General features: G+C 43.4%; 1 protein-coding gene across 1 annotated transcript in view; it reads left to right on the top strand.

Annotated features, from left to right (window-relative positions):
- Positions 1-929: 929 nt before the first annotated feature.
- The window catches only part of LOC111079951 (homeobox protein aristaless), a 30668-nt gene continuing 19202 nt past the window's right edge, over positions 930-12395 (top strand). Inside the window, exons 1-2 of the mRNA XM_022375294.2 lie at positions 930-1121; positions 10949-11072. Coding sequence (XP_022230986.2) covers positions 10976-11072 — 97 coding nt within the window. The 5' untranslated portion in view covers positions 930-1121; positions 10949-10975. The remainder of the gene's footprint in view (positions 1122-10948; positions 11073-12395) is intronic.

The following is a 12395-nucleotide window of genomic DNA, read 5'->3' on the forward strand; positions in this document are numbered from 1 at the left end:
GTTTCCCCCCCGTTTTTTTTGTTGTTTCCTTCAGCCATGCCGAAAACTCAATTTCCACAATGAAAATGCGCGAGAAAATTGTCTTGCATGCAACAGAAAGAGAGAGACTGCGAGAGAGAGGGTGCGAAAGAGAGGGCAAGCGTCAGAGAGAGAGAGAGAGAGAGAGGGATAGCTGGCTGTGCTTTGGTTTGCTGCTCATAAAGCGCCTGCGCTTTCAACGGCAGGCAGTAAAAAATAAAGGGAAATGTGGCAAAAGCAAAGCAGAGGCAAAGGCGGCGCTTAGGGGCACAGACCGACGACCATCAAAAACCCACCCCCCGCCCAAACCACTCCCCCTCTCCAGCTGCAGCCATCTTTCAGAGGCGGCGACTGCGACTGCGACGTCAGCGCAGATCTAATTTGCAACAACAGCAGGCAGCAGGCATCAGCCAGGCAGCCAGGCAGCAAGGCAGCAACAGCGACAGCGACGTTGACGTTGCGGCAGTGGCAAGCGCCGTTAGATCATTCACATTCTGACGTTCCACGCGTTCGGTTGACATCCAACATCCAACAATCTGTAGCCCCCCAGACATATCTCATCTCTGGGATTCTGTGTGAAAGACGAAACTGAAAAAAACGAAAACCAAAACTGAAACTGAAAACTGAAAATCAAGTGGATTATACTTCTACCCCAAAAGTGTATCCCCCAAACAAACATCATCTAATTAAACCACGTGTGTGTTCCATACCCAACCAAACCCCATTTGAAACTCAAAAAACTTCAACTTAATCCTTAATTTGCTTTGCGGCCTATTACACCACTGATTGACTGTGAAGTAACTTCATCACCTGGCACCTGGCACTGACACTGGCACTCCACTCCTTTTGTGATTCCTGTACTCAAGAACTTTTCATAAACTTCTTCAAAGTGTTTAGACGCTTCAGCTTCAGCTCCAGCTCCAGCAAAAGTTTCACGTGTGTTCGTGTGCTGTGAAAAGTGTGGAAAAACTTGATCGGAACGAGAGCTAAGACAAGGCCACAGCAAAGCGATAAGAATCCGAAAAGGCAAGCGCAAGGAAAGGGATTTTCTTCTGTGACACGCTTGAAGAATTGCTGCCAAAATTTTCACGGACGGTAATAAGGTGAGTGAATGGATGGTTAAGCTCATAGCATAGGAAATTCTTAGTCTTCAAAGGAATAAAAAAGGTAAAGAGCTCTGAGATTTTTAGGGCATACTTTTATTCCTACAATTTTTCTGGTACATAATTGCTGAGATAATTCCGGGCGGGAATAGGTCTAGGCAAAACCCTAACCCATTGCGTTCAGTATATAGTAGTTCAGTATCATGTGTGAAGGTACTTCAGAAAATATGAGCTCGAGAAATTGTTTCTCAAACATGGCCGTTTCTTCTGTGGTAAAACAATATTCGAATTAATTTGAATAAATTTCATTTAGGTGTAATAAAAAGCTGAATGTAAATAATAAGATGGTAGATGAAATCCTTTAAAACGTTATGTGAAAAAACATTGAAAAAATCGCATTTGAAAACCTTTCGTATTGACAGTCAATGTAAAGCCGTGAAAGTTTCTATACTTCTCTAGGTTATGATTAGTTTTATATGCCTTCTAAACCGAAAGTACTTATCAATCCTTATGGCTAATGTTCTCATGAATAAATTAACACTAAATATTCATACATACAAAAATACATAGATATATATGTATATATATTGCTATGCTAAAATGCGTAATGAAACTAATTCCTTTAATTTTGCGTGGAAATATTTCTCTTTCGATGGCAAATATTTTAATTCAAAAATAAATATTAATAAATAAATCAAAATATTTCTTTTGCGCCTGAAAATCCTTCCACTCCAATTCAAGACACAAAAACATTTTGCGCATAATTTATTTAGACGCTTTTAATTTGAATTAAGGAAATTTCCTAATGAGTTCCAAATGCGATAAAAATCTCATCTCTTGAGTGTCTGCAAGTATCCCCCCCCACTCCCGCACATCCTTATGGGCTTCTCTCTGTATGTGTGTGTGTGTGTGTGTGTGGAGTGGTGAAGTGTCTGGCAAAAGTGTTTGTGTTGATGCCTTTCCTGTGAGAAATCGCACAAAATTTGTGAACACTTGAAGTGCAAAAGGGACAAAAGGGAAGCCAACGAAAGCCAGCAAGCAGCCAGCGAGAAAAGAATTAAAACCGAAATTGGGATATGAATAAAGGATTCGAGTAGCAAGGATTCAAAGGAAGTTTAGCTTGGGGAATACCCAGGGGAACGTGCGAAAGTCTGACTGCAGTGCAGCCCTGCTCCACTTCTCCTTCTCGATGCTAATTGAAGACAGACCAAAAGTTGATCATTCCCCCAAATGCAGTTTGAATAATTGACGATAATTAAAAGAGAAAAAAAAGAGAGTAGCCCTCCAGTCAGAGAGAGAGAGAGAGAGACGGATTGATGACTGCTGGAAAGAGACGGCAAAAGGGTACCGAATACAAAATCAATGGCAAATTATTTGCCAAAGCGAATCCGAAGCGCGCCAACAAATTAACAGGGCAGGAAGGGAAGCGAGAGGCAGAGTGAGTGAGTGAGAGAGAGAGAGACCGAAACGAAGTTTCAAATTAAATTGATCAACCGCAAATTAATTGGCAGCCATGCAAACGTTGAACGCTCCACTGGACGCCACACCCAGCGCCCCCGCCCTCCAGTCGCACAGGTCATGGCAGAGCCATGGAGGGATCCAGAGGAGTCAATTGGAGTTGGCCAATGTTTTCCCCCGCAACCCACACACATTCGCTTCTTTTTTTTCCATGCCATTCGTCGCCAAAGTTCGTTCGATTCGTTCAACTCAATTAGGGGAACACTGCTCCCGGAGCCAGGGAGGGGATACACTGGCTGGTCCAGCCAGTGAGTATGGGGCATGGGGTACCCACTGGTCGCAGCAGAAGAGTGCTAGCAAGAGGGATTGTAGGGGGGACTGGTACTCGTACTGGTGCTGGTCCGCGATGATGATGATGACATCGCAGCAGCACAGAAATGAAATACAATTTGGCATATTTAAATTAGCAAATAGAATTATCATGCAAAACGGTTATTGGCTCCCGTTAGTCCCATTGGAGGTTAGGTTTTTGCCATGTTTATTGATTTATTGATTGCTTGATTGAATTGAATTTGGAAATGGAAAATGGGCCAAATTGATTGGGCAATGCAAAGATAGATATGGATGGATGGGTGGATACATGTGGAACATTTATATGGGGAACTCAATATACGAATTATAAATGTCAAAGAACGGGTTTTTGGAGAGAAGTTCTGAATAAAATTTAAGTCAAAAATTATGAAGAGCTAATGGAACACAGAAAACTTTGATTTGGCCAGAGAGATTTATGATTCAGGTTCTATCCATCCATATGTATTATTTAAATTCTTCTTTTGGGGGTAAAATTTTCATATAATTCATAGAAGAATTTATGTATCGATGAACAGCATAAAATGTAGACATGTGTATGTAAAAATGCAGAAATTCTGGAACTCTGATCTATGAGAATTTTGGTGGAGTATCCTTTATATTAAAATATATTAAAAATAATCTGAACTAAGTCTCAAAGCAACTCAGTTTAAAGCCCAAAAATCATACATATATATATACATATACATACATCATAGCTGTATATATCGAAAAATAATTCTGCCAAATTGTAGTATCATTCAAGATGCAGAACAATATTTTTATGATTTATTTTCTGCAAGATTTACAACATTTTCAGATTGCTTCCATAACCAGCTTTTGATCATTCCCACAAGACCTTATCATCGTTCACATGACACTTCCCTGACATTCCTCCCAGACATCTTCTCAATCAGTTAACGACCGACCGACCCCCCATCAAGGCGTAAAGCTCTATTTGTATATGCAGTGAATATATATATATATATATATGTATGTATATATTCACTGCAGGCAGCCCCCACTGTCATGAGCAGAACAAATGCACAAAACAATTTGCTTTAATTAAACAGAAAATTCAATCAAAATATTTATAATACAACAAGAAAACAAAGAAAATACAAAAAAAAAAAGCATGGAACCAAAGTGGGAATCAACGCAAAGGGGGAGTGTGGCCTGCCACCACCCTATGCGGGCGCCCCGAAGATGTTATATGAATTGAAGGGTTGCCTACGGCCACGCATCGCACTTGGGCTCCGTTCTGTTCGGGTTATGTTTGGTTTTTGTTCTGTTTTGGGTTTCGGGACAATTGGCGGCGACACTTGGACACGGACACGGACACACAACCATCCAGAAATGGTGAGGTAGCGGGGGGCCACTGCCGCTGCCACTGCCACTGCACATTGGTGCATAATTCAATTTACAGAAAAATTGTGTGCTGCAATTTCCATGCGCTGATTTTCTGGGTGGGTGGCACTGGCACTGGCACTGGCCACCGACTACACAGATTCGTGGCATCATTCCGGTCTGTCTATGGGCCTGTCTCTGAGTCTGGGTCTGGGCTATGGGCTATGGGTCTGCGACTGATTCTAGGCGCGAGCCAATTGACACAATCAAATTCGAACCTCGCAAATTCGCTTAATGCGCCGCGAGACAAAAACAAAACCAGCAAAAAAAAAACCCAAACTGCAATCAACACCAAGAGACAGACAGCGGGATGGCGGGGAAGAGCGTACAGATATGCAGATACTTTTGGCATACAGTGGGGAAAGGGGTATGATTTTTAAATAAATATTTACTCATAGAATGAATGGTTATAATCGGTAAGATCAATGCAATTAATGGACCCAGCTTCAACAGCTAACATCCTCATTCTTTCTAAGCCTGGTTCATCTGCGAGAGTCTTCACTGTTTGCTATGCACTACTCTTACATACATATATACAAATACATATGTCACAGCCCACGTCCAAGTTGGATCATCATCAGCGTCAGCGTCAGACTGTGCGCCAGTTTACGAGTAGTTTGATTACAGCCGGACAGTGGGGGATGGGACGGACGTCTAAAAACGGATGCACTTTACTTTTGTGGCAAGTGATAACCTCATCACTTGCATGAGGCATGCCCCCAAGCTCCATTCCCCTCACCCTCCCCTACACCATATCATATCATCTCACCTCAGATGGAAATTATCGCGCGTTTAGTTTTTCCACAAACAAAAAAGAAGAGAGACTGCTGCTGCTGCTGCTGCTGCTGCTGCTGGTGTATGTGTGTGTGGGAGTCTGTGTGGGTGGGCGGGCAGGCAATTTTCCAAATGCGTTTAAGTGGCTCTAATGCCAGCGGGATGGGGTAACAGTCGGCAGGGAGGCGCAGGGAGAGGCACAGGGATTCCGCTATGCGAAGCGCACGTGGATACAGATGCGATACCCATGGATACCCGCGTCGAGGAACGCGTAGATGGATGCACATAGATGGATGGATGGCTGCATTGAGGCCGATGATGATGCTTTCTGTCTGTATGCTGTCTGAATTATGCCATTTTCTAGTTTGCACTCTACAGACACAGACACAGATACCAGAGTGTATCTGTGTGTGTATGTGTGTGTGCTCTTCTCGTTTAGTCGCGATTTGGCAAACTGAGATTCAGCCGACCGATAAGTCCATTATGAAGCGCTTTTGTTTCTGCTGCTCGCACAGAAGGTCGCAGAGAGAAGGAGGTCGGTCAGTCGTGTCTGTGTGACCTTGGGGCGGCTTAGGAGGCGGAGAAATGAGAGAAAGAGCTGAGATTTAAGTTCGAAAGTGGGTTAGTTGGATAATTGTTGTCGCATGGTGTCGTATACGTGATGCTAAGGAGAGTAATTTAATGGCTAGAGAGGGATTTCTGCTCTTGCTCACAAGGACTGAATCGATAGAAATGTGCATCAATTAATTTCCATAATTCCATAAGAGATATATTGTATGATCATGGGCGGATCATGGGTGAGTAAAATAATAATAAATAAAATAATAATAAAATACCACTCAGCAGAAGATTTTGACTCCAGATAGGTAAATATTTCAAATAGATTTTACTTTAAAGAGTGGAAAGACTCCCTTCCATTTCCAAATCAAAGTTCAAAAACCCATGGCTTATCCAGACACTTTTTTAGCTACCATCAATGACTCCCCCGCCAGACGCCGATTCCTTTGAGTGCCTGAAACAAGCCCAAAAAAAAAAGGAATATACAAAATTAACTCAAAATTAATTAAAACGCATCAGAATATAATGCAATTGCAATTGCAGCAGAAGCAGCAGAAGCGGCAGCAACAGCAGAGGGCATTATGCAACAGCTGCCGTTGCTCGTATAAAAAGTAATATAAATATAAATTAATAATGTCACGAATAACAAAAAAAAAAAATAAAGGAACAGAAACAGAAACAACAACCAGACCAGCGAAAGAGACAAAACGAGCAATTGCATTAATTGAGCAAACAACAAAGTGGGGAAATGCGTCTGGACGACAGACGGGAACGGAAAGAGTCGGACGACAACACTGACGGAACACTGACTATGAATATGAATGTGAATATGTGAATGAGAGTGTATGAATATGTATGAGCTGATGACTCCAATGCCAATGCACTTTTTGCATGCGACAAATGCATTTTGCAGCGTGGAGAAATTATCAACTGTCGCTTGATTAATTTGAATTAACCAAATTAAAAATGGAAACACAAGTCAATCAGCGAGTGCAACACCCAGGGCAGCAGCCAGACATGGGCATGGGTGGGGTGATATAAGGGGGGATATGGCTGGCCACGAAGGCACAGGAAGACTGTGGAGAAAGAGAGGCAAGCCGAGTGGGAACGAACCAACAGCAGAGAAAGCTCTCTTCTGGGGCGCACCAAAGGGCTATGATGATCGTTTAAGATAAGAAGGAATTACATAGAACATAGATACATACATAGATAATAGAACACAGATGTCTCAATAACAGACGATTTTCCTGTGCGGCGAATGGAGAGAACAAAACGAAACCAACACAAATAATTTTAAATGAAAATCATTTAAAACTCTTTTAGTTTTCTTCAAGATCTTTTGGTGGTTTCTTTGTTAAGATTTCGGCTCAGTTATCACTAGTGGATTATAGAAGGGCTCTTCCTATTAAGTGAATATTTTATGTTCATTTAAACTCTCTTTTCAACTCCATTTTTATTTCGTTTTGATCATATGATTGAAACAGTAGTTCATTTCGAAATGCCATCAATGCAAGTGGGACCGCAGCAAGGGGGCTCCACCATCAGCAACTCCCCTTATCTGCCCCACTGCCACTGCCACGGCTGCCCCAGCTAATGCAATTTTGTGAACACTGCATCCGCTTCCGTCTCTGTCTGTGCGCTGTCCCTTCCGCCCACCCTCTCCCACACTCTCACTGGTCCCAATGTAATCCCCCAGCTCTGATTGAATTTCCCCGTTTTTGGCGTCGGCTCGTGGCAGAAACTAGCGAAAGCCTCCATTACTAAACCCCCAATGCTGCTGCTGCCTCTGCTGCTACTGCTGCTGATGCTGCTGTTCGAGGACAGGTTGGACAACAAAGGCTTACCACACAGATTTCCAGGTATGACCCCGGTTTTCCCAGCTGCCACTCCAACACTTTGCACTCTCTCCCCCTGCTCCTCCTCCTCCTGTGGAGTGTTGCAACCAAATCGAAATCGTTGCGCTGTTTAGTGCGCACTTAATTGAATTTCGCGTGTGCTCTGCTCCACCATCCAGACACACACACACACACAGATACACCTATACCCACACACACTCTCGCACTCGCTGTGTGTGTGTGAGTGTCGAGTGTTGCATTGTCTAGGCCACAAACATTGTGCCAAGTGCATTTCGTGCAATTGGATAATTGCATTTGGCTTGGCGTTGCCGCCAGTCGGCGACAGCTGCCACACCAATTGCAGCAACAGCACACTAAAACTCTGTGGCCGTGCCACGTGTTGGCTGTTGTCACTTTTGGCACTTGTAGTGGAGTACCGGCCATTGCAGGTGTTCGACAATTAGCAGCGAGAGCCTGAAAGTAGGCTTCAAAATGGTGCACGGAGCTGTGGAGGTTCACTTTAGTTTGAAGGGGACTGGGGAGTATTGGGGGTTTCCGATAGAGATAATTAGCACCTAAATCGGTAAAGAGTTGCATTAAAGTAAGGATAGGTAGAGCAGTAGATCAGATATGGATGAGCAACGAACTCTTATCCTTATTCGATTAGGGTACCCATTCAACTAGAGAACTTCCTGTTAAACCCTTTATTAACTGCGACACTCGAGAGCTTATTTCCTTCTCCTTCATCCAGCATATTCACAGCTACCTAATGCCCCTTCAACTGAGGCTGTACCCATAGTGTTCCCCAGCTAAATGACTAAATTCCGCCAGTTGATCGCACCATTCCATTGGAGCCCATCCCTCTAATCTCTACTGCTCCTTGGGATGGGCATTAAAATTTCAAAAATCAATTTCAGAAATAGCATTTTGATTTGATTTAAATGTAACGCCCCGAAGCTCCAAAGCCCAAGTGCTCTCTCACTCAGTCCGATGCACACATGGGAGTATTATCCCCACTTCCCACTGTCCTGTGACCTCTCCATCTCTCACCTTGTGCCCTTCTCTCTCACTCTCTCTCTCTCGCTAGGTAAGGCCTGTGCCTCTATCTCTATTTCTGGGAAAGCCTCTGTGCCTATTTAATACGTCCAAAATAATTCAGCATAAATTATTCAGTTGAAATTAATTCACTAACAACACCAGTAACGGCGTCCCTACCACTGGGCCCCCTATCCCCCGGCCCTTTAGAGCGGATGATGGCACTAAAACTTTAGAGTAGGATGGAGGACGCATATCCAGGTCCGGGTCCACCAACAGCAACGGCAACAGCGGCAGAGACAGACCGAGGCCGCATGTGCAACATTAGACACGAAATGGCAATTTTCCATTTGGCAAATGAGTTTTGCGGCCGACGGACTCCAAATATAACAATTATGCAAAATTACAAATTCTCACAATTCTAATGGAATGCCCAGGGCCCATGGCAATGGGATGGTGGGCCCGTACCCGGATCCGGGGGCAGGTGATGGCCCGGCTCGTTCTCTTGCTAAATGGAAATTTATTGGCGCCACTTGTCGGGGGTCGTCGTGGCATCGCATTCGCCGGTGCTTTGGGGACCCAGGACCGCATCTGTGACCAGGCAGGCGGTACGACACAGGATATATGTACATATGTACATTGTAGGCAGCAGCCAGGACACGCGCAGGGCGGCAGGCAACCGCTGAGCACGTTAAATTATTTTGCGTGTGTAAATTTGGCGGAAATAGTCTGTAACATGATATGCTAACACTTGTGCTGGTACAGTGGGTGGCTGTAGTGGGTGAGTGGTAGCCCTGACGTGTGGCCTCTGCCATAAATAAAATTCATAAAAAATATTTAACAAATTTACTCAAATAAATTAAAATGTCACCAGCAAAGGGGGGGGATAGAGGAAAATGGGAAACTGCAGACTGCCGCCAAAAAGGAGAAGGAGAAAGAGAGATCAGAATGTAGCGGAAAAGGGGGAAATGCCCCACCTGTAGCCGAGTGGTGCACCAGTGGTTTATGGTCTGGTTTTTTGGCTGGCTTTCGGGGCGAAGCTTACAATTAATTTTAATTGCAATTGAAATGTAACTGCAGATGTGATATCCAAATAAATAAAAACAGTTTTTGGAAATATAAACACAGGAAATTGGAATGTGTCCATGGATGGCTGGATGGATGGTGATATTATTCCCAAATGTATGCAGGAACTATTACATATTGATGGCGCCACACGGAGAGTACTTTATATGAATGGGGAAATACATATTTGGTTGGAAACTGAATTTAGGAAGAGGTACAAAGGGCAACACATTTACCATAAAATATCAGAGTAATAAAACATATGAAAAGCATCATGAATATTGATGAATTATAAATCAAGGATCTGTATCTTCTGCTCTCGTTCGAGTGAAGATCTTTCACTCCATTCCCACCCATATCAATTACAGCTTGCTAAAAAGATTCCCTCAGCAACAGAAAGATACTTTCTCAGAGCCTCTTACTCATCTCTCGTGTGACATTTTGACTTGTTCCCTCCTGCAGCCCCTTCCCTGCATAGATATCTGTGGATGGGTTTTTCCAGTAGGCCATTTTCCACCCCGTACTGTGGTTATGCATGAGAAATTCCTCAACTAATTAAGCAGTAAAATGCATTTGAGGCAAGGCAAGGCGCCAGTAAAATTCATGGAAACCATTCGGCCATTCGGGCGGCTCATAACTGATGTGAGTTCATCAACAGAGGAGAGAGAGCATCGCATCGCATCGCATCGTTTTGAGTTACAGTGATGGCAATACGAGTACTTACAGTACATCGAGTCACAGTCTTTTGCGGCAAATGCAATTAATTTAAATCAATTGATTCGTTTGAGGACAATTTAATTGTATGCAGACAGCGACGACAACGACAACGACAAATACAGAGCAAATGCAGCAGAGCACAGCAGCAGAGCAGCAGAGCAGCAGACAGCAGAAGATGCAAAAGCAGATGAAATCGATTGTAGATTATTTGTCAGAAGTCTGTAATTGCCTTTAATTGAATCGAATTGAGTTTGAGGTGCATATGACAACATTAAAGGCGACGCAGAGTCGCTGCTACACATATACCCCAGCCCAGCCCCAGGCCCAGGCCCAAGCCCGCATTCTCAGTCTCAATTTGGTTCAAGTCGAAGTCGAAGTCAAAGTCTCAGTCGAAGTTTCAGTCTCGGAACCAGTCCACGTCCCTCTGCGATCTTCAATTGAATTGTGCATTTAAATTACAAGTTTCTTGTTCATCATCCATTGACAGCGTGACGGGCAAGTGAATTTATCAAAATTATCTGCAATTTAAAGATTCTTTATATCGATTTAAGTCCTCAATTTTCCCCCCACTGATTCCGATTCCGATTCTGATTATACATACATATTTCTCTGTTCTCTTTCTGTTTACAGCTCGGTCCTGCAGCTGCGGGCAGAGGAATGTTTTGCTATCAGTGTCCGCCCGCCCTCCATCCCTGCGGACCGCATCCGCCGCGCCTGCCAACGCTCGACTATCCCTTTGCTGCCACCCATCCATGTGAGTATACCCCATATCCCATCCAAAACATCATCATCTTATACGAGTATGCAGCGGAGGAACAGATGGACTCGTCTGGCTGCCAAAAGTGCAATCTATTCGCTCGCATCGAATTAAATTTAGATAAAAAGCCAATGATAATCGCCGGCTGTCAATGGATTATTGTCTATCTGCGTATCTTTGTATCTTGTAGTTACATTAACGAATTATTCTATTAGCAGCACGTTGTATCGAGAGCAGGGGGGTTGCTTGGCTCTAAGGGTAGACCTTCTCTCGCGCTCTCTGGCGATGTGGCATATCAGATTTCATGGGCGCACATGTCGAGAGTTTGATGTTTGCCTCTTGAAAGTTTGTTGCACGCTCAGAGGGTAAGTGTGTGGCTTAACGAGAGTAGAGAGTGAAAAGAGAAACGGATATATTTACTATATATAGGGAGATAGAGAAAGGCATAGAAGGCAAGGGAATAGAGTAAAGTTTATGCAGAATATTACAGCAGGAAATTATTTTGAGGAGAAAGTTAAACCATCTAAATAAAGGTATTATTTAGCAAGCTTTAAAGAATTGAGTGGAGTAACTCGTAGATATATATTTTTAGGATCCATTTATTCATTAACTATCTATCATTAAATATTCTACCTATCTTTTCACGACTCTATTAACAGGACTATACTCGTATAAACCTATATACACCAACCATTTCAATTTCGCACTTCAATTCCCCTCCAAAACCTTCAATTTTGGGTTCTTCAAATATTTCCCATATTTATTTTTTTTTATTATGAAAAAAAAGGAGTACCCTCCCGTTTCTCCCTAACCGAGAATCTCTGGCACTTAGCGTATGAATGAAAAATAAAATACCCGCAGTTAGATGGAAAATTCTTTGGGATGTTGGCGCGCATAAAAATTCCATTAAACGCCATTTCGTTGAATTTCGTGTAAAGAAAAGCCACAGAGGAGCAATTTGATTTTCTATTGCAGGGCGCCTCTGCATCGCATAGCCCTTGCCATGGGTCCGCTCCCTGTGCCTCCTCTCAGAATTGGGCAGCCCCAATCCCCACGAAATAAACTTTTCCTGGCACTCCAGAGCAGAGTCAGAGACAGGCAGAGGCAGTGGCACACCATATACTCGTAACTATAATTTAATAAAAAGAAAAATAACAGAGACGGGGAGCAGGGCATACCAGCATACAGCATACAGGCAGCTCAATCGATATTTGAATGCAGAATCATCCAAAGGGGAAAGAGAGGGGCAGATGCAGGGTGAAAGAGAGGCTGCGGGAGCGGGAGCATTTTTGGAGCAAAGGAGTGGCCAAAGGCAAAGTC

Source organism: Drosophila obscura, unplaced genomic scaffold, assembly GCF_018151105.1.
Source record: "Drosophila obscura isolate BZ-5 IFL unplaced genomic scaffold, ASM1815110v1 contig_36, whole genome shotgun sequence".
In the NCBI taxonomy this organism is placed as follows: Eukaryota; Metazoa; Arthropoda; class Insecta; order Diptera; family Drosophilidae; genus Drosophila; species Drosophila obscura.